At 43.9% G+C, this 26,003-nt stretch overlaps 2 protein-coding genes and 1 long non-coding RNA gene across 11 annotated transcripts in view; all 3 read left to right on the forward strand.

The window, feature by feature from the left end:
- The window catches only part of jakmip3 (Janus kinase and microtubule interacting protein 3), a 35,371-nt gene extending 27,527 nt beyond the window's left edge, over positions 1-7,844 (forward strand). For 3 of the 8 annotated variants that reach the window (XM_026177812.2, XM_080305271.1, XM_080305272.1), the window contains 8 exons: positions 1,131-1,190; positions 1,444-1,509; positions 3,352-3,420; positions 3,753-3,830; positions 4,204-4,434; positions 4,515-4,580; positions 4,668-4,727; positions 4,803-7,844. In XM_026177812.2, coding sequence (XP_026033597.1) covers positions 1,131-1,190; positions 1,444-1,509; positions 3,352-3,420; positions 3,753-3,830; positions 4,204-4,434; positions 4,515-4,580; positions 4,668-4,718 — 621 coding nt within the window. In that variant the 3' untranslated portion in view covers positions 4,719-4,727; positions 4,803-7,844. The remainder of the gene's footprint in view (positions 1-1,130; positions 1,191-1,443; positions 1,510-3,351; positions 3,421-3,752; positions 3,831-4,203; positions 4,435-4,514; positions 4,581-4,667; positions 4,728-4,802) is intronic. The other 5 variants (XM_026177813.2, XM_080305273.1, XR_013910871.1 and 2 more) reach the window with 4 other exon arrangements.
- Positions 7,845-8,821: 977 nt separating this feature from the next.
- dpysl4 (dihydropyrimidinase like 4) lies at positions 8,822-24,043 on the forward strand. 2 transcript variants are annotated; one of them, XM_026177814.2, is made up of 15 exons: positions 8,822-9,108; positions 13,273-13,361; positions 15,098-15,282; positions 15,358-15,522; positions 15,640-15,701; positions 15,781-15,861; positions 18,805-18,873; positions 18,966-19,086; positions 21,584-21,740; positions 22,113-22,254; positions 22,385-22,469; positions 23,058-23,143; positions 23,226-23,405; positions 23,525-23,690; positions 23,791-24,043. In XM_026177814.2, exons 1-15 carry the CDS (start codon positions 8,842-8,844, stop codon positions 23,880-23,882), a joined length of 1,947 nt encoding a protein of 648 aa, XP_026033599.2. In that variant the 5' UTR covers positions 8,822-8,841; the 3' UTR covers positions 23,883-24,043. The 2 variants fall into 2 exon arrangements, with proteins under 2 accessions (XP_026033599.2, XP_026033600.2); XM_026177815.2 differs by lacking the exon at positions 8,822-9,108 and adding an exon at positions 10,977-11,132.
- On the forward strand, positions 20,693-21,358 carry LOC145430347 (uncharacterized). Its single transcript, XR_013910873.1, has 3 exons — positions 20,693-20,814; positions 20,912-21,017; positions 21,221-21,358. It is a non-coding gene; the product is annotated as an uncharacterized LOC145430347 (long non-coding RNA).
- Positions 24,044-26,003: the final 1,960 nt, after the last annotated feature.

Here is a 26,003-nt window from a genome sequence, read left to right on the forward strand (position 1 = left end):
CAGAGTTCTCTGAGCTCCCTTTCGTGTCCAAAGTCCTGGAGAAAATTGTCTGCGTCCAGCGCCAGGCTCAAAGCGCTACACAGCACTGAAACTATGCCTTTAAAAGTTTTTAATGATCTTTTATTAATGCCATTTAAGTGCTTTTAGACCTGAGCACTGCATTTGATAAAGTGGGTCATGGTGTTGTAGTGTCCAGACTGCTGTGGGTATTAAGGCACCTGCCCTTGATTGGTTTAGATTCTATTTAAGCAGCAGAATGTTTTCTGTCAGGTTCATCCATCCATCCATGTGGAGTCCCTCAAGGATCCACCCTTGGCCCAGCATTTTCTCCTTTCACATGCTCCCATTAGGCTCTGTTTTCAGAAAATATGGATTCTCTTTTCACTGTTTTGCTGATGATTCACAAATCTACTTTCCTCTTAAAAAGAATTCTACAGACTTTGAAAGTGTGCGTGACTGTCTTCATGATATTAAATCATGGCTGGCATTAAATGTTTTGAATGTGAACAATCAAAAAGCTGAGATTGTCCTATGTGGACCTTCTGACCCTCGTTCTTCTCTTAAGGGTGACCTTGACCCTCTGGGAAAAGCAGAACTGCCTTTGCAAAATTCTGGGAATGTTATTTGATGTTTCTTCATATTGAGAAACTGCTGTTAAAGGCTTCGAGAGAGTAGCTAATGCGAGTAATTGATCCAGACCTGGCAGCAGCTCTCTCATCTTCAGCTCTCGCATGTTTACGTGTGCTCCTGACAGGCAGGCGTAAACGCGACCGTATTTCCCCGTCTAGGCTTGTTTGCGTTCTGGCTTCCAGCACGTTATAGAATTGATTTTAAGATGTTATTGCTTGTTTTTAAGTCTCTAAGTGGATAAGCTTCGCCGTACCTCTCTGATCTTTATCTCATGCTATAAACTGAAGGCTGCTTCTGACTGAAACACAGGAGGGGCCTTTGCTGTGTGTAAACTTTGGAACAGTTTGCTTCTTCAAATTAGGGTCTCTCCATCTGAAGACACATCCTTACTCTCTAGCTTTTAATTGTGACTGAGTTGTTTTGCTTTTGTGTCTTGCCGTCTACTTGTGTGTGTTTATTTTTTCACTGTGTAATGGTTGTTTTTGTGATTTGCCGATCAGGACATTGTGATGAGTGAGCTGATGAAGAAGCTGGACATTCTGGGAGATAACGCCGTAAGTGTATGTTGAATTTATTTTGTACATGTCTGTGTCACTGAAACATGTGATCCATGTAATCCGCTTGTGGCTTCACGTGTGTTGAATGTGTGCATTTTGTAAACATGCTGTTTAGTAACCGTGGTGACACGTTCCCTGTTTCATTAGTGAGTCCTTTCTGATGATCAGTGAATAAATCTGAGTTTGTGTCGGGACAACAATACTTTCCATGTTGAGCGTGTTGTTTATATATTGCTGACATGTTGTTTTTCTGTAGAATCTGTCCAATGAAGAGCAGGTGGTGGTAATACATGCCCGGACGGTACTCACTCTAGCAGAAAAGGTGAGCGTCCCACCTGTCAGTTCTCAGAGAGCTGAGGTTTCTGCTCTCTGACAGGATGCAGATAAAGTTTCTTATTCTTTGCACCTCTCAGAGTTATTGGCACAGGGAAAAAGCAGGTTCGCATAGTGAGATTGAGGACGTGGAATAACTGACGGCTCATCAAAGTTTACATAAGATCAGTCCGATCTCGTAAAGTTGCTGTTGATCTCGGCAGGTATCACGTGAACAGTCAGACAGCTCGTCGCTATTGTTTCACAAAGTTGTTTGCTCTGTCTCTGCGAGGTAACAATATGAAATGTGTGCACATGCAAAAATACCATGTGATTCAAGAAACATGAACACCAGCTAAGTTGGCTCTTACCATCATGTGTTTGTTAATGGACTAGAATAAATTCAAACAACAGGTACTTTGCATGTCTGCAGGATAGGGCTGCCATGATTAGTCGACTAGTCACGACTGATTTAATAGTCGACGCGTCGTTTGAAGCTTTGTAAGATCACAAAAGACGCAGGAATAAGTAGCAGGATTTAAGAGTGTAATAACGGACTGAAACAGAAGATGGCAGCACTGCATGTACAAGGATGCCAGCTGCCGTTAAACCCCGAAGAAGAAGAAGCTGTGTCCCAGAATTCATAGCGCAGCCCAGCTCAGTTTACAACAATGGCGGCAGCTAGTTAGTTTTAACTTTATTCTTATTATTCTTTCTGGGTCACAAAATAAACGTTTAACATATTTTCAGGCAAGAATGTAGCTGTGTAAACCTCAAATATCTGCTCAGTTTATCAGGACACCACATATTTTCAAAAGCGCTCCGACGTTTTCGGAGACGTCTGTTACCCACTAGCTCGATAGCTAGCCGGGGGCTAGGCTAACTAGAGCCGTGAGAACACCGGACTCCCGGCAAATCGTTTTCAAACCCACTGCCGTCTTTCACTACTCAGGTTAAATATATATGAGTCACTTAGATAACTTAAAAATGTTATTGTTTGGCTTTTTTTAGTATTTTATTTGTTCCTGAGTAAATCTGTTTGGCTGAGATTAAAGTTTTTACACAGCTGAATAAACGTCAAGCAGACAGCTGATTATCAGAAGTGTGAGATGCTCCAGAATTTACTCCGGTGTCCTGTTATATTTTAGATAGCAAGGAGTTTATTAAACTTCACCGAAACAATCTGCAAATTTCATTAAAATTATAATATAATAAATAATATAATAAACTATCATCTTGTCTTTATTTTTAGTTAGCACCTTAAAAGCTTAAAGCTGTAAGCTAATGATAGTTATATAAGAGCAGATGCTGCTGGTGCAATAAGCTGTACGTTTTACATCCAATGGATGATGATCTGATTAGTCGACTAATCGCAAAAATAATCGGTGAGTAGTCGACTATCAAAATAATCGTTTGTGGCGGCCCTACTGCAGGAAGATACAGAAAAACAGAAAAGTGTCAGAAACATTTAAAAACAAGTCTTTAGGTGAGATTTAAAGATGCTGAGTGTTGATGAGGTTCCCAGATTCTCCAGCATCTGTGGGTCAATAAAAGCTTTGAAAAGTAGTACTCAGTATACTCTAGTATCCCGTGACACAGCCCGGTCCTTGTCGTTTGTTCATATGCGTCACCTGAGGCTCCTAAACTGTTTGTTTGGGATGAACGAGTTCAGGTGAGAAACAGTTCACACAAATCTGTGTGAACTCTGTGAATAAAGCTGAACATACACAGAAATTTAAAGATGAACTTGGATTGATGAGGAGGACAGACAGTGCACAATCAATATCTGCTTTACGACCAGCCTGTCTCTGTCTACCTGTCTGCTCACCTGTCTCTCTTTACCCCCTTTCAGTGGCTGGAGTCCATTGAAGTGACAAAATCGGCCCTGCAGCAGAAAATGTTGGACATCGAGAGTGAGAAGGTGAAAGACAAAGTGTATCTGGTCTCTGTTGGGACTTTTTTCTACTTGCTGAAATCATGTGATCTGATCTGTGGTCTGGTCAATGACACTAGATCCATCTGAATTATGAGGCTAAAATAAGTGCTCTGTGGTGAGTCGGTCCAGTAAGAAGAGCGTGGTGATCGCGAGCTGGACAGGAAGCTTTTAGTTTCAACTCTTTCATATGTCGGAGTCTGTTTGTACAGAAAACATTAAAAGGCCTTAGCGGTTTGTAAAGCAGCAGTATCCATGTTGGGAAGTTGTTGTCTGGGGTAAATAAATGTGGTGCCAGTGAAGATGCTGTTGTTTTCTAGGAGCTGTTCAGTAAGCAGAAAGGTTACTTGGATGAAGAGCTGGACTACAGGAAGCAGTCGATGGATCAGGCCCATAAGGTCAGTGAATAGCTGAACCTGTACTGTGGAGAGGTCAACCAAATAACTGAGAGCAAGTCTTTGAGCCTGTTCTGATATCATTGGCCCGTTGATCAGTGGGCTGTGATCAATGGTTGTCAATCTATGGCCATGACAATCTGCATATTAATGATCAAGGAAATGACTTCACGGCCCGTTGTTTGTTCAGTGGTGCTCGTTTCAGTCATTGTGCAAATGTCCTGTTTATAAAGTTGGGGAAACCTGCACCTGGATGAGTGACAAAACGTTTCTCCCACTGAAAACATCCAAATGAACAGGATCAACATTTTGGGATTTCCTTAGCTGGATGATTGAGCAACAACAATGACAGCGCAAAAATGTTTCTTTGATCCAGAGGATCCTGGAGCTGGAGGCCATGTTGTTTGAGGCTCTGCAGCAGGAAGAGGAATCCAGGATAGAGGGATTAAAGATGGAGGGTCGACTGTCTGAGAGTCTGACAGAGGGAGAGCGAGAGGAGCTGAGGAGAGCCATGGACCAGTGGAAACGAACTGTGATGTGTGAGCTCAGAGAGAGAGATGCCCAAATCCTTCGAGAGCGGATGGAACTACTGCAGCTCACCCAACAGGTAAACCACTGAAATGAGCACAGGTACACTATTATGATTTCTCCTTTGTAGTCTGTAATCAATGATGTTGTGTTTGTCAGAGGAACAAGGAGCTGGAAGAATTTATAGAAGCACAGAAACGACAGATTAAAGAGCTGGAAGAGAAGGTAAAGACAAATCGAACAGAAACATGTATGTAAAAAACTGCTTCCTCTGACATCGACAGATTCTGCACTGCTTTCTTCTTCTTTCAGTTCCTTTTCCTGTTTCTCTTCTTCTCTTTGGCCTTCATCCTATGGTCCTAACAGCAGCAGGTTGGTCACACTTTCCCAGGTGTGCAGAGTTTACCTGTTGGATCTCTGTGTAGTAAAATGTTTGCTCTGCTTTAGTGTGTGCAGACCACCACAGTCCAGCAGCTGAGTGGCCAGGTCAGCTCAGTCTGGATCAGACCAGGAGGACCTGAAAGGATTCCTGGAACCAGCAGCTCACCAACCGAGGGTCTATGGGTTCTCTGTTGCCAGCCAATCAGAGCAGAGCCCAGCTGTCAGCTGGCTCTCAAACTATCCTGTTACACGTTCCTAGAATGCCACTGTGCTGTCTCACAATGACTGATGGCTTCGTTTCAGCTTGCTGATGTTCAGCTAAGTAAAAGAGTCTGGCCCAAACTGGTGTTGGACTCTTACTAGCTAAACTAGGTGACACCCTATATGATTAGCTTAGGTCGCTGATTTTGAAGTTGTCAGATGGGGTTGGTTCAGTAACCTGTGACAGAGCTGAACCTGAGCTCAGCAGAGTTAGGCTGAAGAGCAAAATCTCTATAAGAACTAGACATAAAACATCAGAAACCAGCCTGACAGAAGTTTAGTTCAATAATTCTTTGTTCTGATTGGCTGTTCCACCTGAAGAGCAGACAGTGAATTTAGCTCCTCCCGCTTTATTCACAGAGCTAAGGTCACACCTGGTTCGTCTGCAACAGAAGAAGGACCTCCACAATGTCAGGAGGTCTGTTAGGAGATAAGAGTGAAGTGAAGTGGTCCAGATAAACCAGGTTCAGCAGGTCCAGATAGACCCGGTTAACCAGGTCCACATAAACCAGGTTCACTGGCGTCCGGTTAAATACTGCATCGATTTCAAGATACTTTTGTACACATTCAAGGCTACCCATCATCTCTCACTTTCATACCTCTCTGACCTGGTTCAAATCACCATTCCTTCTCCGTATCTCAGATCCTCCTCCTCTCTTTCTCTTCCATCCCTTCCCCCCGACTAGCCACCGTGGGGCGCAGGGCTTTCTGTTGCTCTGCCCCCGACTTTGGAACATCACTTCCATCCCTCTATATAAGTCCAGACTCAAAACTCACCTATTCACATTAGCCTATTCCACATAAATCTTTCCATCCTGCTACTTTAATTTATTTGATCTATTTGCTCAACGTTTTATCATTATTATTTTGTAAATTGTTATGTTTGTTGTTGTTATTGCTTGTGTACAGTGTCCTTGAGTGTTTTGAAAGGCGCTTTCTTAAATAAAATGTATTCATTCATTCATTCATTATTCATGAGGTCCAGATAAACCAGGTTAACCAGGTCCACACAAATCAGGTTCATGAGGCCCAGATAAACCAGGTTCACCAGGTCCAGGCAAACCAGGTTCACCAGGTCCAGGCAATCAGAATCAGAAAGGGTTTTATTGCCAAATGTTGAGCAGGTTTACAACATTAGGAAATTGTTGCGGTGCTTCAGTGCAAACATACTGTTATAAATACTCAAAGGAGCTTGCAAAGAAAAGCGTCTGGACTTCTTTAAGTTGCTTGAAGACGTTTCACCTCTCATCCGAGAAGCTTCTCGGATGAGAGGTGAAACGTCTTCAAGCAACTTAAAGAAGTCCAGACGCTTTTCTTTGCAAGCTCCTTTGACTACGATGACCTGGATGACTGAGAACCTTCACAGACATATTGTTATAAATTAAGCTTAAATAGACATGAAAATAAAAATGAGAATAAGAATTAAAAGTGCTAAGTAGATAGATATATACATGATATATACATGATATATACATGAGTGCAGGTGGTGATCAGTGCAAACATGGAATGATGCAGTGAACACAGTGTAGGGTCATGTGTTAGTGGCGGGGACAGTCATGTGGTTATTGTTCATGTGTCCAACAGCAGAGGGGAAGAAACTGTTCTTATGGCGAGAGGTTCTGGTGCGAATGGACCGGAGCCTCCTGCCTGAGGGGAGCAGGTCAAACAGACTGTGTCCAGGGTGAGAAGGGTCAGCTGAGATCCGAGCTGCACGCCTCAGTGTCCTGGAGGTGTACAGGTCCTGCAGAGATGGGAGTCTTCAGCCAATCACCTTCTCAGCAGAGCGCACAACACGCTGCAGTCTCTGTTTGTCCCTGATAGTGGCTCCAGCGTACCACACGGTGATGGAGGAGGTGAGGATGGACTCGATGATTGCAGTGTAGAACTGCATCATCGTCCGTGTTGGCAGGTTCAAACCAGGTTCATGAGGTCCAGATAGACCAGGTTCACCGGGTCCAGACAAACTAGGTTGATGAGGTCCAGATAAACCAGGTTAACCAGGTCCACACAAACCAGGTTCATGAGGTCCAGGCAAACTAGGTTCATGAGGTCCAGACAAACCGGGTTCAGGAGTTCCAGATAGACCAGGTTCAGGAGGTCCAGATAAACCAGGTTCACCGGGTCCAGACAAACTAGGTTCATGAGGTCCAGATAGACCAGGTTCACCGGGTCCAGACAAACTAGGTTCAGGAGGTCTAGATTAACCAGTCTCACCGGGTCCAAACAAGCCAGGTTCATAAGGTGCAGGCAAACCAGGTTCATGAGGTCCAGAGAAACCAGGTTCAGACTGTGTTTAATTTGATGGAGAGAAGCACAGCAGTGGTCTCTGACCTTGAGGTGCTAGATATCCTGGATTTAGGTCCTGGAAATGACTCCCAATATGTTTCTGTTCCTAAATCCATATCTAAATAATGTCACAGAACTAAAACTAAACTATATCACAATATATATGATTAATTAGTATTACATGAAATGATGCACCTTTTCACTTTACACTGAAGTTACCGGATATTGTTAAATAAAAAGTTTAATTATAAAAAAGCTAAAGACTTTGTATTTTGGTTAATACCTACATTACATTAATATTTTTAAAGCTTTTGTTTCTTTTGGGTTTCTGCCAGCAACCGTATTTGACTTCAAATTCTGCACTTTGTCATTTTGACCATTTACCATTTCTCTGAGTTATCCTCAGTGTTCAAATGAAGCAGTATCAGAATCTGTTGTTTTAAAAGTTGCATCCTGCTGTTGTACTTTTATTATTCCAGATGATATTTTTCTATCCCTGCTGTGAGTCTAAACACTGAACATCTGAAGAGTTGGCGATTAAAAATGGAAACCGAACAAGGAGCAGTCTGTGTTTTGTTGCTTATGTTGGATTATTGAGTCCAAGTGCATTTTCACCAGAATAATCCAATCCAAATCAGTTCAGCATCATTCAAAGACCAGTAATTCACAACAACAGTCAACTAAATATACTTTAATAAGGTAAAGACGACACAAAATTAGTCAGAGCACCTATATAAGCATCAATGGTGACAGTGGGAAGTAAAAACTAGAGTAGAATAGAATAGAATGCCTTTTCTTTACTGTGTTTGGATCATCCAATAACCTGATGTTTGTTGTTACAACCTTTGTTTACTTTCTGACTGCGGTCGCCCTGCAGATACTCTGACTTCATTTTCAAAGAGGAAAGAAGCTTCATGGGCATGAACTACAGACTTTGTTACAGTTCACTGGCTGTGTGTGTGTGTGTGTGTGTGTGTGTGTGTGTGTGTGTGTGTGTGTGTGTGTGTGTGTGTGTGTGTGTGTGTGTGTGTGTGTGTGTGTGTGTGTGTGTGTGTGATTAGATGGACTAAATCTGACAGGCAAAGAAATCAAGTTCAAACTGCAGCAACTTCAGAGCATCAGCAGTAATGAGCACTGACGTGTGTGTGTGTGTGTGTGTGTGTGTGTGTGTGTGTGTGTGTGTGTGTGTGTGTGTGTGTGTGTGTGTGTGTGTGTGTGTGTGTGTGTGTGTGTGTGTTGGTCACGACCTTCGTCTGATTCTAAGCTGATAAAGTCAGAGATATCAGTGAGTGAGGAGGTGTGAGGGTATGCTGAGCAATAAAGATGAACTCCTGAGAGAGAAAAGGAGACAAAGGACAGACCTGTGAATCTGATTGGTTGAAGGTTTGTGTTCTCCTCCTCCTCCCTCTTAATCTTACTTTGGGCCCATGACCTCCTTTCTTCCCTTCTTCCTCCTCCACATCCTGTCGGTTCGTTTATCGTCTGAGATCTTCATCCTCCCCGCCTCCTCCTCCTTTTCTTCTCTTGCTTGTTTCTGATCAGGTCACATCTCTCCAGGATGTCTGAGAGGAGGTGCTCCCCGGAGGACGACTGCTCTTCTCTCCTTTCGCGGCTCGGCTCAGACTCTCCTCGACCTCGGATGAAGTATGGCGGGATGTTCTGCAATGTCGAGGGAGCGTTCGAGAACAAGACACTGAACTTTGAGTCGTTGGGTCTGCGGCCGCAGCGATGCCAAGCCACTTGCACCCACAGCCGAGATGGAGGCCACGCCGCCAGAAGAGGACACACATCTGGACACACTCGGGAAAATTGTGGCAAGAGAGAGGTTTGTATTATTTCTAGTGAATTGAAAATGTGAGTTCTGTTTATCCTTGTAATGCTCATATCCTGCTGATCTCACCTTTCAACCTTCACACAACTCAGAGTTACTGACCATCAGATGGTGAGTGTTTATTTTGCTTCAGTCATTTGTTACAGATAAGTATAGTCATGTGACACATCATTGATAAGACGGCTTGGAACAACTTTGTATCGTATTACAAAGTTCATGGGCATACGGTTAGTGTGACCCCAGGCTGTGGAGACTTCACTTCATTTCCAGTTTTTCTTCCTTCCACTTCGGTTTCTAATGAAATGTCACAGACACAGTTCACGATTCAGTTTCACTTTAAAATAATTATTCAGCAATTCATATCCTCCCCACGGTCACAGCAGACAGGTCTGTTACATCACGTTCTCATCCCTCGTGCAGTAAATCACAACGATTAATTGCTCTCAGAAGTTAGAGGCTGATTGTAGATTTGTTTCTTCTATCCGCTCATCTCATAAATAATTCAAGACTTCATTCACTGTACTGTGATTACTGAGCGTACTACAGTAACACCTCCCTGGGTAATGCTATATTTTAGTACGATACCGAACTAAATATCAGGGATGGGAATCCTCGTGCCGCTCCCTACAGTACTGACTAAAAACTAAAAGAACTGAGAACCTGAAACAAGGCTCAGCAGCAGGTACACTCAGGTGTGGTATATTTAGGTATTTGAGAGGAGTTACTTGTTACATGTAAGGAAATATCAGTCTGATATCAGCAGCATATCAATCAGACACACATCTCCAAAAGTTGACTTGGATGAGTGACGAAACGTTTCTGTGTGTGTGTGTGTGTGTGTGTGTGTGTGTGTGTGTGTGTGTGTGTGTGTGTGTGTGTGGACTAAGAGTCAAACTACAGATGAAGGTGAGGATAAACAGATCCTTCAGGCCTCAGCAGATAAAGATTCCTTTACTGTCGTTGTACTTACAGAGAAATTGGAGCAGACTAGCACACGTGCATTATTACATGCTTTCACTCGTGATTCATTCTACAGAATAAAATAACAATAAAATAAAAATAGACAGACTAATAAACAAAAGTATGCGTACAGTTCTACTAAAAGGATTAAATGACAGTGCAGCCATGCAGCATGAGTGTTATTGTTCTGTACTGTGTGTAATTATATCCAAATAAAAAATATCCAACTCACATCACTCAATAAATCTGTGACCACTAGTTGACACTAAGAGCCAATCAGAAGCCACGAGAGGTCTAATCTCCTTTCAGAATAAAAGGCTGTTAATTTGCTCTAAAACCTGAGGAGTTTAAATATCTGAAAGTTGATGTTGATGAAAAAGTTCAAGCTGAGCTGAAGCTGTTCTTTGTTTAGTCACCGGATCTCCTAATTTAATAAAAACACAGCAGCATCTGCTCAGTTCATAGACTCGAGGTGGACTCGGAGAGAAATCAGTTTAAAGCACTTAAAACATTATAAACACTTTAAAGCATTTGATCATTTTGACTCGTTGCTGTTAGTCTGAACTGGAACCAGACATCATTCTGAGGAGATGACCGTTGTTTCAACGCAAACTGACTGCCGAGGCTGCAAGAACCTGGCATCTGACCAACGATTTCACTTGTTCAGATCCACTCCTGCGACGGATGCAGCTTCCCTGATGTCCGCGCTGTTTATGAGCGCCTCAGTGTGTTACAGCAGCCGTTTAACTCCACATTTCCACTCTCATCTCGAAACTTCGACTTTATTCAAAAAATGATCAATAAAATATATATTTTCTTAATGTGCCTCCAATACTCGTACTCTTACTCTGATTACTCTAAGAAGACACGTTCGGGAGATTTACTTTGAAGCTCCCACCGGAAGCTGTGTCAGGCTGTGTTGTCGGAAACGTGACGTCAGTGTCGACGGGCGCAACAATAGCTGCTGTGTCTGTGTGCGTGTGTGAGCGGATCAATCAGCTGATCACAGATCGATCGGGATGTCGTTCCAGGCCAAGAAGAGCAGCGCGAGACACGCGGTAGGTCCACCCGAGCCGGGCCGAGCCGGGGCAAACCAACCGGTGATGCTGCGGCTCCGCCGGTCAGTCAGAAGCATACCGAGGCTGGGAAGCGAGCCGGGCCGGGCGGGGCGGGGCTGATTAGACACGTCTACCTCGGCCTGGCTCGGCTTGGCTCGGTTTGCAGAGGTCACGGATGCTGACAGGTTTTTTCACGCTGCCTTCAGGGGAGGTCGATAAAAATGCACGGGTTAAAACCTGAGCCAGTTCCAGTCCTGGCACAGCACGGTTCGATTTGTTTCAGTTCACCTGTCAGGTGACAGGATCCACGTTTTACGCGTGTTTTTAAAAACAGTTCATCCGTCCTGCTCACCTGTGGCAGTGGGAGGGGCAGCATTTGGTCTATCCAGGTAATTCAGGGTATATCACCATGGTAACTGATGCTGTAGACCCAACCTGCTCCAGAGCAGAGATCAGCAGGTATGAACTCACCAGCACTAACCAATCAGATCTTTCAGAGCTCAGACGGCTGGAGCGTCTGAAGTGTTTTAGTTTAAAACACTAATCTGCTGTGTTTTCATATTTCTCCATACTGGCGACTTTATTTCTGTAAATGTATTTATTGGTATAGTGAAACTGCAGGACTGCGGTTTCACCACTTTGAGCCACGTAGCGTATATTTGTTCTTTGTTCTTATTCTTTCTTCAGTGCGATAAACCCGAGTAAGGCTGCAGGCCACAGGAGGAAACTACAGCTGGCCTTAATGTTCAAACACTCGATATTTGATAAAACCCGTGCTCACCAGTTTACCTCCTTTACTTCCTGCTTCATATAAACTTTATTCACACAGCAGCTCGTTTACAGTCTGACCGCAGTGTTTACAGCACTCACACATGCTTTATCTCCCTTTGTAAGGTCAGGTGTGCAGTCACCATCAGCTAAAAGCTGATTGGCTCTGAATGATGCTAGCATACATTAAAAACATGTAGACAGCGATAACTGTTCGCTGACAGCTGCCAACATCTGCGAACAAATATGATTCTATAAAGTTGTTCTATATAGTGTTTAACTGTTCATATAGAGCGTTATTAAATTTAATGCTAATGCAATCATGTGGCACGTTGACTTCTGAGGAAATTTTAGATGCACTCATCATCAGAAAGGTTGCCGACCCCTGGTCTAGTGGGTGACGTTGGGGTGGCAGCCTCCATCTGTGTTGTATCACGAGATTGGATTGCACCAAACAGATGTTCAAGTTCAAGAAATCCAGGCTTTCTTTGAGTTACTCCTCCAATCAGGGACCTCATCAGAGGCGATGCACATCTGTAAAACTGTGACTGCAGATAATCGGCTGAGATTAGTGATCAGAGTTCAGTCCACTCTGAGGTCATCGTCCAGGATTTGCCATGACAACGGGTAAATACAGAGCACAGCCTCCGTTTTAATCTAGAGAAACACCGGCTTCATCTTCAGAACCGGAGACTCGTTTTTACCCGTCTCACATGGATAATAACTGTATATGTGTAATATGACATCATATAATATACATTTTTATATGTTATGAATATTATAAATATTCACGGCCCAGCATAGGGCACTCAGGAGGTGACTGAGGGCAAAGGCATGTTATTCATGCACACAGACACACCGAGTGCTAATGAGGGGAAACACCTGTAACATGCAAAGTAAAAATAAATACAAGACACGAGACTATCAAAATAAAACCGGAAAGAACATAGATGCCAAACACAGAGATAAAGACTAGATCAGAAGCTACAAGGGGACGCAAGGAAGGCAGGAAACAACTAAAACATCAGGAATCAAATAAAAACTGTGACCCTGCCTCCTGACCAACGGTAGCTGAGATAGCCCCATCCCCAACATAATAAGGACAAGCGGAACGAGGATCATTTTGTGAGGAAGAAGAGTCACGTGACCTGTGAAATGCCTCTTTAAACATGAGCAGGCTTAAATTCTAAAGCAGAGAGTCAGAATTACCAGAAAGATGATAATGTGGTGGGAGCTGCTAACTCTGATCCAGCTAACTCAAAGAAAGCGTTCTCAACTTGCTTGGTGGCCACACCTCTCCCGTCGACCCCGTCTGAATCTGCAGTCAGAAGCTTCTTTTCTATGATCTATGCACCATCCTCTCTGTTTCCAGGGCGACCGTCTGATCATCAAAGGAGGAAAGATTGTCAATGACGACCAGTCGTTCTACGCTGATATCTATATTGAGGATGGGACAATCAAGTAAATATATTCTCTTTTTTCTCACTGATGTAATCATTCTGATTTAAAGAGGAACAAACATGTCCTCGTGTTCCACACATGGCAAACGAAACACGCAAATTCACTGAAGAAAAAACGTTTTCCTCATCTGAAGAACAACATAGCCCTTCATGTTTAAAACCAAGTTTTCTTTGACTCAAAAAGGTCAATGTTTCAGGTATATGTTGGGGTTATTGGTTCCTCTGATGGAGCATTTGCAGTGTATTTTCTGTAATTAGTTGGTTTTTTTTAGTGGGGGGCATTTGGTCATTGAGAAGACCAAATTTCACTGTGATCTTGAAAGTTCATCGATATTTGTTCACGTTTGTACTAATGCTGACACCCTGGATTCAGAGCAGGAGAGGCAGCTTCAGTGGAGTTTCTTAACAAATCATTTCCTCTGCGTCTCTCTGAGCTCTTCCTGAAACGGTTGGATCTTTGTGTCAAACCAGATGTTCTCATCCGAGTCATTGCTCACGTATGTCTGTGATAGGCAGCAGAATTTGGATCATACTGACCTTCAGTCTAAAGGCTGCATCTGAAAACTGGTTTCCAGCTGTTTGGACCGCACTGAGTTCTTCACACATAATCTTTATTTCATTTAATTTACTTTTAAAATCTCACTGGTTGGGTGTCAGGTTTTTACTTGTGGTCGGTGTGAATCGCCTTCACTTTGTCCCTGTGTTTGAGAATCTTCATAATCAACCTTCCCAGTGTGGCCTAAGCATCTCCCCATCCCGTCGTGGTGCTCTCTCCACACTGAGCAGCTCTTTTGTCCATTTTTATCCAAAGACCAGCACATCTGGTCCTTCAGCCTCTGCCACTTGAGGCGGCTGTAGCTCAGGTGGTGGAGCAGGTCACCTACTAATTGGAAGGTTGGTGGTTTGATACCCATCTGCTCCAGCCTGCATGCTTTAGGCAAGATATCAACCCCCATCTGCTTTCTGATGCATCCACTGGAGTATGAATGTGTGTAAATGTTACATAGAAAAAAGGATTAAAGTGCTCAGAAAGAGTAGAAAAGTCAATTTACAAGCTTTAGGGTGTTCTTCATGACGTCTTCAAGCAAAAGTTTATCTTCCAGAGTTTTATTCCTAAACTCTCTTTACTTCAGAGAATCAGCATCATCTTGAGCTGTAGACAATCACAGCTCAGTCTCTGACAGAGCAGTCCTTCATCTGCTTCCTCATCTTTAAAAAAGTCAGAGATGAGGTGCTGGTTTCTCTTCTTTGGCCATCCCGAGCTCCAGTCGTCTTCTCCCAGGGTGTTCTTAGATCTGCTTCATTGTTTTTAACCTTTTGCTTTCTCATCTTACCAGAAGTGAAAACGAGAAAATCCAAAAGCCCGGTTTACTGTAAGTCAGGGGTGTCCAACTCCAGGCCTTGATTTTAGATCTCACCCTGGGTCAACACACCTGAATCAAATGATGAGTTCATTACCAGGCCTCTGGAGAACTTCAACACATGCTGGCGAGGTCATGTAGCCATTTAAATCAGCTGTGTTGGATCAAGGACACATCTAAACCCCGCAGGACACCGGCCCTCGAGGCCTGGCGTTCCCCACCCCTGCTGGAAGTATACTAGTGGTCTTCATCGAGCACTGGTACAACACAGCAAAGTATATTTCATCAGGTTACTCCTATAGTCAGATGTCGAGTGAACATTCTAATCGATAATTACACCAATGACACCTCGGACTTCCTGTTGTGTCCTGATCAGACAGATCGGCGAGAACCTGATTGTCCCGCCCGGCGTGAAAACGGTGGACGCATATGGTCAGCTGGTGATCCCTGGAGGAATCGACGCCAACACAAACCTGTACTCACCGCAGAAAGGCCTGAACCCGGCAGATGACTTCTACCAGGGAACTAGAGCCGCCCTGTCCGGAGGAACCACCACCATTAGTCAGTAACCAATACTCGATCAATACCATCTGGCCTCAGTGTGATGTGCTAACGGTAAGCTGGTTGTGTTGGCAGTGGACCACGTGCTGGTGGAGCCGGGGACTAGTTTACTAACGGCATTTGACCAGTGGAAAGATGCGGCAGAGCAGAGGGCGTGCTGCGACTTCTCCCTCCATGTGGACATCACCCGCTGGCACGAAGGGCTGTACGAGGAGCTGGAGACACTTGTCAAGGACAAAGGTCAAGATTGCCAAGCAATAATCAATAAGCTCATTATCAATTATAGTCAGATATCGCAAGACACAGAGGGTGAACTGTAGTCTGGCTGAGTATAAACTGCAGTACTCTGTGTTTCAGGTGTGAACTCCTTCCTCTTCTTCATGGCCTACAAAGATAAGTACCAGAGCTCCGACTCTCAGGTGTGCAGACAGAGTAACTTCTCATTAATCGTTTCTTTTTGTTAGTTTTGCTTTCATTTTACCGTTGTCATGGTTTCAGCTCTATGAGGCCTTCAGTGTCCTCCGTGATCTCGGAGCCATCGCGCAGGTCCATGCTGAGAATGGTGACATCATTGATGAGGTAACTGAGCAAAACTCTGACTGTTCATTTAATAAAGAGCAGAAAACTGAAAGTTGGTGTTTCACAGTTGGCTTGAATCAGTTAAATGAGTCCAAACTAAGGATGAGCATAATGCAAACAGAAGCTGGAGACAACTGTTTGTGTCTTGAGGTTGATGTGATTTGGCGATATGTAAATAAAACAAAATTGAACTGAATTAAGTGTTGTAGTCAGAAGCAAAAAAAGGTTGTTTTTTTTAGTGTTTATTGAAGTTATGCATGAAATAAAATGTACATTATTTGATGGCTTCCTTTGTTCTAAGACTCATATATGTACAGTAGTCTGGGTGACCGCCATCACTTCAAGTACTTTTTCTTCAAGCAGGTACGAAAAAAGAGAAAGAAAAGAAAGCACACAAACAAACATATCTAAAGACAGATACAGTTTGTAACTATCCAGAGAGAGAGCAATTGCAAAGCCAACACGCTCAGTAGCAGATGGTGACATAGCATTAGTACATGTTATTATAACAAACAAAAATTTAAACAACCATTCCTTCAATGATGAATATCATCACATAGCGGAGCCATTCTCCCCAGTGTTTTACAAATTTCTCATACTCAAAATTCACTAAAAAAGTTATCTTTTCCATCTTATACATCTCAAAAGTTACATCAATCCAGCTGTTTAATGTTGGTGGATCCTATGTTAGCCATCTTTTGGTCGGTGCCTTTTTACTTGCAGCTAGCAGTTCACATAGTTAGTATTTATCTATACACTTTATGTCTGAGGCTATGTGTCCTAAAAATATGGATTTGAAATCAAAGGCTAAATATGTACTAAAGATGTTTTGCATCACTTTATGGACATCTCTCCAGTAGTTATTCTTACAATCCCAAAATACAGTGGCTTGCAAAAGTATTGGGCCCCCTTGAACTTTCCCACATTCTGTCACATTACAGCCACAAACATGAATCAATGTTATTGGAATTCCAGGTGAAAGACCAACACAAAGTGGTGCACACGTGAGAAGTGGAACGAAAATCATACATGATTCCAAACATGTTTTACAAATAAATAACTGAAAGTGGGGTGTGCGTAATTATTCAGCCCCCTGAGTCAATGCTTTGTAGAACCACCTTTTGCTGCAGTTCCAGCTGCCAGTCTTTTAGGGTCTGTCTCTACCAGCTTTGAAGATCTACAGACTGAAATCTTTGCCCATTCTTCTTTGCAAAACAGCTCCAGCTCAGTCAGATTAGATGGGCAGCGTTTGTGAACAGCAGTTTTCAGATCTTGCCACAGATTCTCGACTGGATTTAGATCTGGACTTTGACTGGGCCAGTCTAACACATGGATGTGTTTTGTTTTAAACCATCCCATTGGTGCCCTGGCTTTATGTTTAGGGTCGATGTCCTGCTGGAAGCTGAACCTCCGCCCCAGTCTCAAGTCTTTTGCAGACTTCAAGAGGTTTTCTTCCAAGATTGCTCTGTATTTGGCTCCATCCATCTTCCCATCAACTCTGACCAGCTTCCCTGTCCCTGCTGAAGAGAAGCCCCCCAGAGCATGATGCTGCCACCACCATATCTGACAGTGGGGATGGTGTGTTCAGAGTGATGTGCAGTGTTAGTTTTCCACACATAGTGTTTTGCATGTTGGTCTCATCTGACCAGAGCAGCTTCTTCCACATGTTTGCTGTGTCCCCCACATGGCTTGTGGCAAACTGCAAACTGGACTTCTTATGGTTTTCTGTTAACAATGGCTTTCTTCTTGCCACTCTTCCATAAAGGACAACTTTGTGCAGTGCACGACTAATAGTTGTCCTATGGACAGATTCCCCCACCTGAGCTGTAGATCTCTGCAGCTCGTCCAGAGTCACCATGGGCCTCTTGGCTGCATTTCTGATCAGCTCCTTGTTCGGCCTGTGAGTTTAGGTGGACGGCCTTGTCTTGGTAGGTTTACAGTTGTGCCATACTCCTTCCATTTCTGAGTGATGGCTTGAACAGTGCTCCGTGGGATGTTCAAGGCTTGGGAAATCTTTGTGTAGCCTAAACCTGCTTTAAATTTCTCAATAACTTCATCCCTGACCTGTCTGCTGTGTTCTTTGGACTTCATGGTGTTGTTGCTCCCAATATTCCTTTAGACGGCCTCTGAGGCCGCCGCCGCCGCCGCCGCCGCCGTCTTCTTCTTCTTCTTCTTCGTGTTTAACGGCGGTTGGCAACCAACAAAAAGGAGCATTACCGCCTCCTACTGCTCCGGAGTATGGGTCAAACCTCTGAGGCCGTCACAGAGCAGCTGTATTTGTACTGACATTAGATTACACACAGGTGCACTCTATTTAGTCATTAGCACTCATCAGGCAACGTCTATGGGCAACTGACTGCACTCAGACCAAAGGGGCTGAATAATTACGCACACCCCACTTTGCAGTTATTTATTTGTAACAAATGTTTGGAGTCATGTATGATTCTCGTTCCACTCCTCACGTGTGCACCACTTTGTGTTGGTCTTTCACGTGGAATTCCAATAACATTGATTCATGTTTGTGGCTGTAATGTGACAAAATGTGGGAAAGTTCAAGGGGGCCAATCCTTTTGCAAGCCACTGGATGGTAGTGGTGAGCTGTGTCATAGCCACAGTTCCTCCAACATTCACAGCTTCCATTACCATAATGAGCCTTTAAAGCTGGGGTGTCTCTGGTCTGACACCCTGCAGCGAACCACTACTATGGTTTGCGTGTGGTTCACAAATAGCTTGTAGGTACACTGCTGCCTCCTGCCAGAATGTGACATCCTCTAATGACATGGCAGAGAGAGATTTTAACACAACAAACAGACTCACACCCTTTGATTTTGTCATTTTACCTGTTCCTGGAGAATAAGGTTCATGCTCAGTTTCACTGTTTGGTTACCCGAGGCTTTAACTGGTGTAAATATGTTTTAACTGGTATATACTGGTTTGTTTCAGGAGCAGAAGAAGCTTCTCTGTCTTGGCATTACTGGACCTGAAGGACATGTTATATCGCACTCAGAAGAGGTACGCACACCTGAGACACACTCCTGTGCAGATTGTGGCTGATGTGTTGGCATGTTGCATATTTCTGATGTGTGTTTTTGTGTGTGCTTCAGGTAGAGACTGAGGCAGTGTATCGGGCCATCACCATTGCCAAACAGTCCAACTGCCCGCTGTACATTACCAAGGTAATGAGCAAATCTGCTGCTGATGTCATCGCCAAAGCCAGGAAGAAAGGTGAGGGCGTCAGCTTCGTCCTTTTGGCCTTTAATCCAGATTTAACAGGTTTCATTCAGACCCTTATTTGGGGTCCTGAGCCTTCAGAGTCAGAGGGTGAATGCTGAGCTCAACTGGTGGTCCTTCTGTTTCCCGGCTCACCCATCTCTACAAGGTCTTAAATAATCAGGCCCCATCTTATCTTAATGACCTTGTAGTACCATATCACCCTATCAGAGCACTTTGCTCTCACACTGCAGGCCTACTTGTTGTTCCTAGAGTATTTAAAAGTAGAACGGGAGGCAGAGCCCCAGTGAAGCCCCAGATCTGTTGTTCAGTTTTTTCGTAAAGATCTGGCCTAATGTGCAATAGACCTTCTTCCCATAGCTTCGCTACCTACAAGTCATAGTTACAGTCTCACCAAACCTGAAAATGGAAAAATATATTACCAAGGGTTTCACAGCTGGCACATTTGCACTTCCACTTCTCCTGTAGGTGCAGGGTTCTTTTCTGTAGAGAAAAGGACAAGTCTCTTTGTCCTTCAGTTACCAAGGTCTAAATAATATCACCATCCAAAACAAATATCCACTCCCCCCACTGCTGTATCCCCCTTTTAGATAGATTTTATTTTTTTTATTTTATTTCAAACATGCAAATATAACTAAAATAACAAGAGAAAAAACAAAACTTAAAAAACATCAAGTTTGAATGTTGAATTCCCACAGAGCACAACGGTGTTCTTTAAACTGCGAAACACCTTGCATCCAAAGAAGAGGATGAGTGGAAGACTGCATTTAGTAAAGATTTAGGACATTTTGAATACCTCGTAATGCCTTTTGGATTAATCTGTGCACCATCTGTGTTTCACATGGTCCGTGACTTCCTGAACTGTTTCTCCTTTGTCTACTGAGATGATAACTAGATTTCAATCCAGGGGGGCCTTCTTCCCAGGCTTTAATTTCACAATTACTCATCGACCAGGTTCTCGGAATGCAAAGCCCGATTTTCTCTCTGAGTTTCACTCACCTCCAAGATGAAGTCACTGATCTGAATTGCCAAAAGGGATGAATTTTATCCAGGTGGCGGTCCACCCAACCGGCTGTATGTTCCATCCAACATCCATTAATGAGTCATCCACTGGCTCCATTCCTCTAAGTTGGCCTGCCATCCCAGTAAGAACCGGGCTATCACTCTTCTTCAACGCTCCTTCTGGTGGCCGTCCTTGATCAAAGAAGCCTGGTAGCATTTTTCTGCATGTCTTCTGTGTGCTCAAAACAAATCTGTCAGTTCACCTCCAGCCAGCCTCCTGCACCCTCTTACAACCTCGGAACAACCTTGGTCTCACATCCCAGTGGACTTCATCATTGGTCTGCCTCCCTCGGAGGGTAAAACAGTCCTTCTCACCATCATAGACTATTTTTCAAAGGCTGTACATATTTTCACCCTCTCCAAACTCCAGTCTGCGCTAGAAGCTGCTCAACCCCATGGTCCACCATGTTTTCCGATTTCACGGTATATTTCAACACATTGTGTCATATCGTGGCCCACAATTTACACCTCGAGTCTGGAGAGACGAGCAGGTGAGCTTGTCTTCTGGTTTCCATCCACAGACTAAAGGGCAGGTGGAGAGGGCACGTCAGGAGCCGGAGGCTGCTCTTCAATGTCTTGCATCCTCCAATAAGGCAACTTGGAGCCAACCAATTTCTTGGATCGAATTTGCTCACAATTCGCTGGCATCTTCTGCTACGGGTTTGTCATCTTTCGAAGTGTCTCTGGGCTACGTCTGTTTCCAACTTTTGAAGGTGAGATTTCCTTCTGTTCAACTTCATGTCCGTCATTGCCGCAGGATCTGGAGGGCCACTCGAGCAGCCCTGTTATGGACAAAAGAACAAAACAAGTTTCCTGACAGCCTTTGGCGTACCACTGTTGCTACCTATCACCCAGGTCAGAAGGTATGGTTGTTCTTAGATTCTGACATTCTCAGGTCAGAATCTGATTAATACACCTAGCAGAGATTTTGTTGTTAGCCGGTTCCTATTTATGCTGGAAGAAGGCAGTCTCTGAATGTTTGTGACGCTGGGCTTCCTCCATATCTGGTCATTTGGCTCCTTCGTTTGCCAAACCAGCCACTTACCCTCTGCTCCTGTTCACGCAGGAATCCTGGACTCTGAGAGAGGTCTGAGTGACTGTTCTGGACTGTCAGTAGTTTGGTGCCAGTTTCTAGAGTTGTCGCTGGCCGCACCTGTGGCTTGGATCAGGAGCCTCTGGATTTCCAGCTGTCCTGAAACACAACATTTACATTTTTCTGGACTGGATGTCGAGCTGTCTGAGCTTTTCATTTGGTGAACTAACCACCATGTTCAAGTCATACAGAGAAAGGGGTCACCTAAGCCAGTTTACTTTGACAGACTGCACACAGCTCTGGGGTAACTTGTTACCATAAACAACACCCCCAGCCTCAGGTACTGATACTTTAAAAGCAACTTGGTGCCCTAAAGTTGAACTTCTTTGTCCTCAGGCATGGTGGTGTATGGGGAACCAATCACAGCTGGCCTGGCTACCGACGGCTCCCATTATTGGTCGAAAGACTGGGCCATAGCTGCTGCCTTCGTCACAAGCCCGCCCCTTAACCCTGATCCTTCGACTCCGCAGTACTTGACCTCCCTGTTAGCATGGTAAGCATTTCATGGGGCGATCGTGGCTCAACAGTTGGGAGTTCGCCTTGTAATCGGAAGGTTGCCGGTTCGAGCCCCGGCTTGGACAGGTCGTTGTGTCCTTGGGCAAGACACTTCACTACTGGTGGTGGTCAGAGGGCCCGGTGGCGCCAGTGTCCGGCAGCCTCGCCTCTGTCAGTGCGCCCCAGGGTGGCTGTGGCTACAATGTAGCTGCCATCACCAGTGTGTGAATGTGTGCGTGGATGTGTGTGTGGATGGGTGGATGACTGGTTGTGTAAAGCGCTATACAAATACAGGCCATTTACTACCCCTCACCTGAACCATTGAGATGTCACAGGTGACCCTTACAAGTGCTTGCTGTGTGTTTTCCAGTGGAGACCTCCAAGTAACCTCCAGCGCTCAGGCCAGCTTTTCCACCGCTCAGAAAGCTGTTGGTAAAGACAACTTCACTTCGATTCCAGAGGGAACTAATGGCATAGAGGAGAGGATGTCTGTGGTCTGGGACAGAGCAGTGGTAAGAAAACTTGACCCTCAGTCTCATGGTATCATCAGTGTGAATGTACTGATTCTCCTCCTCCTGATCTCCATCTCTCTGCTTTTACTGTGAGTCCCAGCATTCATGCTGTTTCCACTGTGTTTCTCAGGCCACTGGAATGATGGATGAGAATGAGTTTGTTGCAGTAACCAGCACCAATGCTGCAAAGCTCTTCAGCATGTATCCACGAAAAGGTATGACGTCAGTCACAGGTAAATGTTGTAAAGGATAAATACACCAGATAAATACTGGAGACAGGTTTCTGGGACAAGAGGACAAATTTCAGGGGTGTCAAATATAGGATAGGCCAGGTGAAGACTCCAAGCCACCTCATTGGATGGCACTGAAAAATGTGAATAAATATATATACAACTTTTGCTGCTAATGAATCATACTAGGTCAAAGTAATTACGTAACAAATAAACAATTCAGTGACAATGGACAACAAGTTACCAGATTTTACACAAGCATGTCTTACAGCCCAAAGAGATGTGCTGACAAATTTCTTTCATTTACTACAGCAGCATTTCTTTTTCATCCAGAAAAATTGAGATACATTGCTAAAATTGCTCTTTTTAATAATTCGATATCTCAGAGATTGGCATGGTTAAAACTTCTTTACACTCACAGAGAAGAGAGATTCTTTGGATCAGTCCAAGGACATACCGGCTTTACATCACAAAACACTCCGGCCATCCTGAAGAACAATCTTACAAAGTCTTGCAGCCCTTTCTTCCCCAAACATTAGCTGTTTTTAAGGATTGATGCTTCTGTACACTCAGGTCGGATCGCTGTTGGATCTGATGCTGATATTGTCATCTGGAATCCGAAGGAGACACGAATCGTTTCTGCAAACACTCACAACCTGGTAATAACACCGCTATAAATCATTTACATCTAGGGTCAAACCTCTTCAAAACTTCTCATCATGATCAATTTCCTGTGTGCAGAACCTAGAGGTCAACATCTTTGAGGGTTTGGAGTTTCGGGGAGTGGCATCGGTGGTGATCAGCGGCGGACGAGTTCTTCTGGAGGACGGAAAACTCAACGTGACCGAAGGTTCAGGACGCTTCATTCCCAGGAAGGCTTTTCCTGATATCGTGTACAAGAGAATCAAAGCCCGTAGCAAGGTAACCGGCAGTTAGCGGCCGCTGAGAGGTAGTTAGTGACAGATGCATGGTAACAGCCTCCACCTGTCCAGTAGGCTAAATGATCCAGTAATCTGGAGGTTTATTTCTTCCCGTTTCAGATGGCCGAAACTCGCGGTGTCCCCCGTGGAAACTACGATGGTCCAGTCCATGATGTCATCAGCATGACTAAATCAGTCCCACCCACCCCGACCACCAGGGGGCCCCCATGTCCAAAAACCCTGACTGGCCCCCGAAATCTCCACCAGTCGGGATTCACCCTCGCAGGTGCTGTTTTCTGGTCAATAATCTGACCAGTGTAAGGTTAGCAATAAAAAACACGATAACAGTGACACTGAAATGATCATCTTCTCGTTTTTCTGTCCAGGAACTCAGATTGATGACCACATACCACGGCGCTCTACTCAGAGGATTGTGGCACCTCCTGGTGGACGATCCAACATTACGTCATTATCCTAAAACTGGAAGAATGAAGCAGTCGCTGTGAGACTGTCCAACAGTCCTTACAATGACTACTAGCGCTTCATAATAGTAATATTTCATCATGAACTCAAATGCAACCCTCCAAACAACCCTACAGCTAGTCTTAAAATCTTAAACTACTAAATCCTAAATTGAAAGCTCCTGAGTCGTCTAATTGTACTTTTATAAAACTGTAGTATTTCAGCTAGTAGAAAATGGCAATGCAACTCGATAAATACCAGTAAGCCCTGCTTACACTGAACTACTTCACGTTTCTAAGATAGCAGTACTCCAGCATATAAAAGCATCAAGTACAACTAAGACTGCAAGTTACTAAACAATAGGGGTGCAACGATACACAAAATTCACGGTTCAATATTTTTTCGATACAAAAAAAAATGTTCATGCTTTTTTAATTTGTCATTTATTAAAATTATAAATATATATTTAACTCAAAAGTACAGTTTTTAAATTTAATGTTGCTGAAACAACAAAAATAATAAATCTATCTGATGGAGGAATCACTCATCTTTGGAAAAGAGAGTTTATTAGAGAGAAATGGCTCTTTCCAAAATAAAAGCTCTACTATACGCTTCTTCTGGGCTATATTCTCAGCAGCATATTAAACATATCAGGTCCCCATAAGGAGAATCCTGTGCTAACGGCTGTCTAAATGACTCGGGTAAAGTTTGTAGCATGCTGCTTGTTGTTTTTGTCTGCTTCCACTTGTCTTTGCACTAGGATGATGTCGGAGTAAATGTGCAGTCATATTCGTTGTGTTCCCACTAGTGCTGTCAGCGTTAATCTGAAATGACCTTAACGCCACAACACGGCCAACACGTTAACGAGCTAACTGCGCTAACACACTAGTTCCCACCCATGTAATTGAGCATTGCGTGGCACATCCAACATACTGTTTTACTTTTGTCCATGACGCGCTTACCTTCAGGGTCATACGTCACATGAAAACCAAAATAGTTCCAAAGGCCAGATCTGAATGAGGGTGGGGGAGGTTCAGTTTGCCGACTACTCCGCCTAGGCTGCACTGTCGAGCGCAGATCCACTGAGCGCTCAACACAGACAGCATCGTCAGAAGAAAAGTTGATAAAATAAATTAAAAATGTTGTATTGTTCGATACCTGTGCGTACCGAACCGAAAGCTCTGTATCGAACGGTTCAATACCGATACGAGTATCGTTGCACCCCTACTAAACAAGTATTACATCAGACAGAGTGGTACCTCTACAAGTACTAAAGCTACCTGACATAAAGGAAGGGTTATAAATTATATGCCATTAGTACTTCAGCTAGTATTTAACCCAGTACAAACCCCACAGTTACCACTAAGTACCACATCAGCATTAGAGCTGTTAGTACTCTGCCCTAAAACTACATAACGACTGTTTTACACCATACAGCAAATACTTTATTCTATAATAGTACTTTACCTAGAACTATGACCCTATAATACTTTAGCCTACTGACTCATTCTGCAGTAGAAGCCCAACAGCAACCCCTACAGTGTTAGTGTAACTAGTACTACACCCTAGAAACATGGTACTGAATGTTTTTGGTATTCTCATCTTCATGTCATTATTTGTCACTCCATCTGTTCTGTCAGCTCTGATAAATGCAGTAGTTGTAGTTTCAGTCGTAGTAGCAGAATTATAACCGAACATTTGTGCTTTCTGTAGTGCTCTTTGATTAGCAGGACATGGTCATGCCACTTCATCGTGAGAGAACTGTCGCAGTCGCACCAGTATTCCTTCAGGTCAGGTTTCTGTTCCAGGTGGAAGCTCCTCTGGTTGCTTTCAGCTGTTGTCTGCGACAGCTGGTTGTGTCAAATGCTTCTGCTTCCTGTTTGTTAGACAGGACTCGTGCCTGTCCGAGTGCCCTTCTAATTCATTCATTTAATGACGTTCTGAAAATCTCCGAATCAGAATTAAACTCCTTCAGATTCACGCAGATGTTCTCTTCTCTGGCTGTGAATGGTGCTAAGAAATCCAGATAGCCTGCAAGTAGCAATCCCTACAAAGCCCACCTCCCAAAGGAGGCTAGCACAGCCACATAATATCATTACACTACAGCTTGATCTGATCTGCACATTCTCAGTAGGAT

This window comes from Astatotilapia calliptera, chromosome 8 (assembly GCF_964374335.1).
Source record: "Astatotilapia calliptera chromosome 8, fAstCal68.1, whole genome shotgun sequence".
Taxonomy (NCBI): domain Eukaryota; kingdom Metazoa; phylum Chordata; class Actinopteri; order Cichliformes; family Cichlidae; genus Astatotilapia; species Astatotilapia calliptera.